This window comes from Papilio polytes, unplaced genomic scaffold, assembly GCF_000836215.1.
Source record: "Papilio polytes unplaced genomic scaffold, Ppol_1.0 DF822178.1, whole genome shotgun sequence".
Classification (NCBI taxonomy): Eukaryota; Metazoa; Arthropoda; class Insecta; order Lepidoptera; family Papilionidae; genus Papilio; species Papilio polytes.
In genome coordinates this window covers 3939082-3945500 of record NW_013527026.1, presented here as the reverse complement: position 1 = coordinate 3945500, position 6419 = coordinate 3939082, and the positions used below count along the sequence as shown (strand labels likewise).

General features: G+C 42.1%; 2 protein-coding genes across 4 annotated transcripts in view; one reads left to right on the top strand and one right to left on the bottom strand.

Moving 5' to 3' along the window:
- The window catches only part of LOC106106639 (T-cell activation inhibitor, mitochondrial), a 46650-nt gene that overhangs the window by 21657 nt on the left and 18574 nt on the right, over nt 1-6419 (top strand). The gene's annotated exons all lie outside the window — the stretch shown is intronic.
- The window catches only part of LOC106106640 (protein decapentaplegic), a 17005-nt gene continuing 12843 nt past the window's right edge, over nt 2258-6419 (bottom strand). For 2 of the 3 annotated variants that reach the window (XM_013287258.1, XM_013287257.1), the window contains exon 2: nt 2258-4415. In XM_013287258.1, the coding sequence (XP_013142712.1) occupies nt 3295-4398 (1104 nt within the window). In that variant the 5' untranslated portion in view covers nt 4399-4415 and the 3' untranslated portion in view covers nt 2258-3294. Of the gene's footprint in view, nt 4416-5846; nt 6367-6419 lie in introns of those variants that run through there. The other variant, XM_013287259.1, reaches the window with a different exon arrangement.

Below are 6419 nucleotides of genomic sequence, written 5' to 3'. Positions count from 1 at the left end.
ATTTCACGCCTGTCTTCTATGTGGTCGTGGTATTACACCGGGCGTGCCGGCCCATTCGTGCTAAGATGTTAAAGCGGGCACTACCACTGTCGAAATTTCTCGTAGGCATTAAATTACTTGACGAGCAGAATACGGCACGAAATGAAAAATCCACAATGGCCGCCGTCTCAATATGTTGGATGATTTTTTTTTGTAAAACCACCTCAAAATTGGTAACAAATGCAAGAGTTTGTCAGCTAGAACTCAACAAAAATTAGTGATAAGAAATTCCTGGGCGTTTCAAGTCCATGCCAACAGTATAATAGAATATTTTCTCAGCTTCTAGAGAAAATCGTTTTTCTCAGAAAAGTTGGCATAAAGCCCAAAATCCTTTGAGTTTCCTTAAACTTTTCTTTAAATTCCAAGACTTGTTTGCAATGCACTATAATACTTACAATCGAACTTTGGACTCTCGGCGTAACTTAGTAAGTAGGAGGCGACATGTGCAATCAAAAATTAAGTTCTAAGTATCATAACGCAATGTGCTTGCGTTATTTAAGATACAATGTTTAATGTAAAAGTAATAAAGTAATATTAAGTGAAATAAGAACCAGTTTAATATGTGCATGCTTGAAATATTTGGTAAGGAGAGGCGCGGTCGATGGCCGCCGCGGCCCGCGCTCCCCGCACCCCCGCACCCCTTGTGCTACACATATGCGAGTGACACTTCATTATATGCACCACGTGACACGCCGGTGTCAACTGATAGCTTATGAAGTGATAGGAAATCTCAAACTATCACTTTGTACCATGTCCTCATTTCCAACAGCTGCACAAAAAATTGGAAAAATTATACAAGTTCCACTTACCCTGTTCGTGATTTTTACAGTGTAAAAAATGATTTAGTCACATTAAATAAAATTAGTTTCAGATTAAGTACGAGGTAAATTGACCAGAGTGAAATATCGGAGAGAGTAGTGACCGAGGAAAGACAAAGGTCTGCCTATACTGATTCATTCGTAGCTTTTTGTCTGCGGAGAATGCGAGTCGTCAGACTTTGGTCTGGTCTGCAGGGCGGCAGCGCGGGGGGCCCATACCTCGCCCTTTTGTTTTTATACCCGCGCAAGAATGCAAAACAATTATAATTCCCCGAGGGATAAATTGCGCTCCTCGCGAACTCGGCGTAATCGCAAGCAACTTTCTTTCCTACATCTCATTAGTTTTGCGGTTTGGCATAATGGATGTTTAATTGACATTTGGTATCGTAGATTTACTCGCGTAGAGTTTTTGAAAAATAAGTTGTGTGAGAGCTTACGGGGTGTGGTCGAAGTAAAGCTCTGAGAGGGCGCGAGGGCGCAGGCGGGCGCACTCACAGGCACCGACTTCGGCCAATCCATTTACGTTAATTACACCGAGATGGGGATAAATCGGCGTCCAGCCGTCCACCGCCGAGTTACGAGCGAGCCGGCTATAAAATAAATTATACCCACTTCGCTCGCCTCTCGACTCAGTTTTTTGTTGCCGTCCACATTGAGAAAAAAAAGAACAAAAGCAAAACCTCGAGAGGACGAAATACGAGGCAAAGACAAAGCTTAAATTTATCTACTGATAATATAGACGTAGGACGCCGGCCGCGCCTGCCGCGCGGTTGCCGGGTGGCCAAATTATACGGCGGCCATTCCTGCGGCCCGGCCGGCCCGGCAAAAACATGATATATAGTCGCCTTGTGACGAAATATTTGAGATTTGGAGACCTGCCACACTCTAAATGGAATTCACTCGGAATATTATCTCCGACATTGTTTGTGGAACGACTTCATAAGAGCTCGAGCGATATTTTAGCTATGGATTTTGTAGAGCATTGCATGACCATTTCATGATAACATAACAGAAATATTGTATTCTTTGATTAATCAAGTGTCAGAAAATAAATGATTTGTGAATTATAGTCGACGGAAATTAAAATTTAATAATTTCAATGCGAAGCGAGATGTGTTTACCTCAATCCTAGATATTTCGGTATGCATTCCTAAATAATTTAAAAATTTCAATAAATATTAGGCATGCTGGTCAAATATTTTCTATAAATTCTTTTTTTTAACATCAATTTGTTTTTTTTTTTAATTAACCGAAATCAAGATAATACAAAACGATGTGATTTGTGTATAGCATGTTCATATAGTGTTCATGGTATGTAAAATTTCGCAAATTTAAACAAATGGATAGCATTGAAAAAAGTAGATACAAGGTTTATTTATGACAATGAAATAAAACTGTGGTTCCAATTTTACTTTTCGTATATTATTATACTCCGTTTTACAGGTTGCGGACGGTTAAGAAAAAACATACAAAATGCATCAATAAAAAACTTTCTTTACTCTTTGAACATTTTAAAAATCAACGTAGACACATACAGCTATGATCAGTTCTTAATGACATGAATTTACAAAGTACAAAATTATATTGGAGCTAATTTGAACAGCTCCGAGCTCAAAGTACGAATTACAAAAGTCACAACAATGAATTATAGAGCATTGTACCGATTCAATAGAATCGTTTAGCCGCGACCTCAGCCCATGATAAACTGTAGACGGCCGTGGCCAGGTATTTAGTCTAAAATCTTGACCTTTAAAACCCGAGTAGGAGACTGCGTGCCTGACGGCCGCGGTCTACGAGATTCGAATGACTATTGTTGTGACTGGTTATTAAACAAATTATAAATTATGTTTTTCACTATTTCGATATCATGGTATTGATACAATATTTTGTGAAACTTCACACATTTCCTCTTAGTATTTTACACAATATTTTACTCAAATATAAATAAATTTTGATGAGCAGTAAATAAAATTAATAATTTATACTGTTAACGTGAATTATGCGTGGAAGCCATTAGGCTTTTTACGTACGGTATCGACGTCTTTAGGCTACAAATTATCGTTTTTATGTATTACTCGAGTAGCTAACTCGTTTCAATATAAGTTTATCATTTATAATACTTTACGACTAGTACAAATATAAGAATCGTTTCCGTAAACACTCTATAGAAATATGGCAGAACATTCACTGTACTAAGGGACGATTTTTACACTAGAAAATCAATGGAATTTACTGTAGAAAATTATATCTTTTATTATATCAACGTCATCTCATCAATAAAATAATTATTACACAAATATATATACAGGTTAATCTACGAGTATGTACAGATTTCGAGGCCGCTACTATATTTACACTGGGTCCACGAGATATCACTAGGAGTGCACCGGGCGACGGGCGCCGGCGCCGAGCGTCGGGCAGGGGCGGCGGCCCTTCGTCATCGGCACCCGCAGCCCACCACCATCATGTCTTGATAGTTTTTAAGCACCACATTGTTCACTTCGTCCATATACAACATAGATATTGGCGACAGTTGCGTGGGCACACAACACGCTTTGGGCACAGCCGCCGGGTTCACTGAGTTCACTAGAGTCTGCACTATCGCGTGATTAGTGCCGTTGAGGTGGTCTGCCAAGGGGAACGGGCAGTCGCCTTGGCAGTAGTACGCATCGTACCCGTGTGGGGCCACGATCCAGTCGCTCCAGCCCACGTCGGCGAAGTCCACGAACAGCGGCCGCCTCTGGCATATCTCGCGGGCTTCCTTGCGCCTGTGGTGCGCGCGGTGCCCTCTTCTCGCGGCCGCGCGCTTGTTCCGAGTGAGGCGCGACTCGCCACTCTCCCGGGCAGCACGCGCTCGCGCGTCCTCCGTGTACAACAGTAGCAGCGGCTGCAGCGCACGCCACTGCTCATCCTCCTCCGTCGTTCGTCTCCGCACCCTCACGTGCGGACTCCGCGCAGCGACACCTTTCGCTTCCTCGTCTATGATTTTTACTAGTAAGCCATGATTGTGCTGCGGTTCAGAGAGCCAGCGGCGCGCCGCGCTCAGCGCATCGGCCTTTATCACACCTTCACCGGCACACAGCGGCACGGAGTCGAGCAATCGCAGGATAGGGTCGGAACGGCCACGACGACCCGGCCGAACTATGTCATACAACAGGAGCCGTTGGGCGCCCGTCACGTTGTGCGCACGCTGCAAGGTGAGCTCGGCGCCGCGTGCGACCTCGTCCGAGGGCACGGCGCTCACGTTGAAATAAAGTCGAAAGCGGTGGTCCGCGGGGAAACGGCTATCGAGCTCGGTGGGCGTGTGGTGGAAGGAGCGGGCCGTGTTGGCAGCGGCCGCGGGCAGCGCGCCCTGCGCCTCGTATAGCAGGCGCATTGCGCGCGGCACGGGCGGCGGTGCGGCGCGGATGCGCGCGGGCCGTCGCGGCAGACCGAGCAGGGTGAGCAACTGGCGCTCAGCGGCGGCGCGCGCCTCGGGCTCCAGCGCCGCGCACAGCGCCACCAGTGCGCACACCACCGCGCACGCGCACGCCCCACGCATAATTCTCCTCGACCCACCTGCAAATAAAATATATACGTCAAATCTATATTCGTCAAAACAAGAAAAGTTTAATGATGAAACGATGACTACTTTGGTAGATGGGGATTAAATTTTCATCTACACGAATCCGTAGAAAAAAAAATGTCCGTAATAAATTGTAATAAAGTACAGAAAATGTGATTGCGTTTCAAAACACTACATAGACATGCATTCGAAGTTATTACCGAAAAAAATTACATATGGGAAGAAAGTTAGATTAAGATAAAAGTGCAGTTATTGTTCTTGAATTCCTGGACGTAACATTTGTTAATAGCGACACGAGTAACAAAGGTCGACATTGTCGGAGCCGGCAGTCAATTTATCTCGCCACTTCTGATGAAGTCACTTGTCCACATTGTAACGTGCCCGTTGCTTACGTTAATGAGTATTATGCGCACTCAGTGACCCACACCCTATTAATGGACATGAATATTAAAATTGGACGAAAAAGACATCAACATAAAGAAATAAAATAATAATTTGCTTTGAAATAAATAAAAAAAATTAAGATGTTTCGCTTTAAGAATTAAAATTATTTTCTAAATTAATGTTATTACATTACAAGTATTTAAAAATTAGGAATAACTTAAGAAATACAATTGTATATCAATAAAACAATTTGTAATAACAGCAGTCAGTTGTAAATAGACGTTGCAATTGTTTAAATAAACACAATATATTTTAACGTATTAGTATAAACTGCAAAATAGTTTATAATAAAAGCGAATAAATATAAATTGTTAAAAAAATATTTATCATAAATTGAATTTAAAATACTAGGTAGTCTCGTGTTTTTATAGCATAATGTTCAGTTTAAGATGAAGATTTAATTGAATAAAAGAAGTTAAATAAAAAAAATATGTATGCCGCGATATAATGTTAATTCCGAATTACCTTGAAGGTCGTAATGTATCAAGTAGGAGTCGCTCTAAATATGTCGAGGGTAAAAAAGCTTCGTATTGTTTTTTATTGTTGGCTCCTCACTCTTCGACAATCGGAATACATCTGAACAAATTTCGCAAGTTTATCTACTTATAAACGAAAAACTACCGAGTCCGAATTTCGCGCATAGACAGGTTTCCCTATCGGTCAATGGGTTACATCACGGAGTATCACAAAATTTTCACAAAGACAAGGTACGGCCTTAATTTACGCGCGTATTGTCACGTGCTTGTAACGAAAACACTAACAATACTTTTCGTCAATTTCACAATCAAAACTTAATAATACGCATTCGGCGATAAATTATAGGTTAACAACAAAAGTAATGAATTGTGTTATTTGCATCCGTTCATCGAATTATATTCATAATATTGTTTTTAGATTTAAGTCCTTTTTGTTCTATTCTATTATTTGTAAAGTGAGACAAAACGCTAACAAAATTTAAATGCATCAACAAGTGAACTTACGTAGAAAGTCAGATTCGACCGATAATAAGTTAACACTTTTGCTCGATTAATTTAGCACTTGTAACTTTTACTGCTGATAGTCCGCCGCGGCCCCTTATCACTCACACAAACAAACAAATAACTGGCCGCGTGTGAAACAAACATAACACAACACGGAGCCGTTATTAACATTCAGATTGAGAATTATATAAACATCGAACACCGCACTTATCTCTAAGCACTTTCCAAAGTAAGCGTTAAGTAAAAGACATCAACGAGATGCATTGACGATTGACGACTCGCCCCGGAGAGCACTAGAGGCGGACAGGTGATGGATCGCCCGCCGACGTCCCTGTGCCCTCCTCGCGCAATCGCCCTCGCCCGGGATGCACCTCATGAAACTTTAATCCGTGCGCACATGACACAAACCTGTCGAGATTATTTTATCACAAGAAACTCTAAGTGGAACCGAATACAGGTTCGGCGTTGACGAATGCGTATTTTGTCGTTATAATGTTTTGATCGCTCTAGCGCGGTCGACCGGATCATGGCGTACGTATTTCGAAAATAATGCGGTCAAACCAGCCGCGGGCG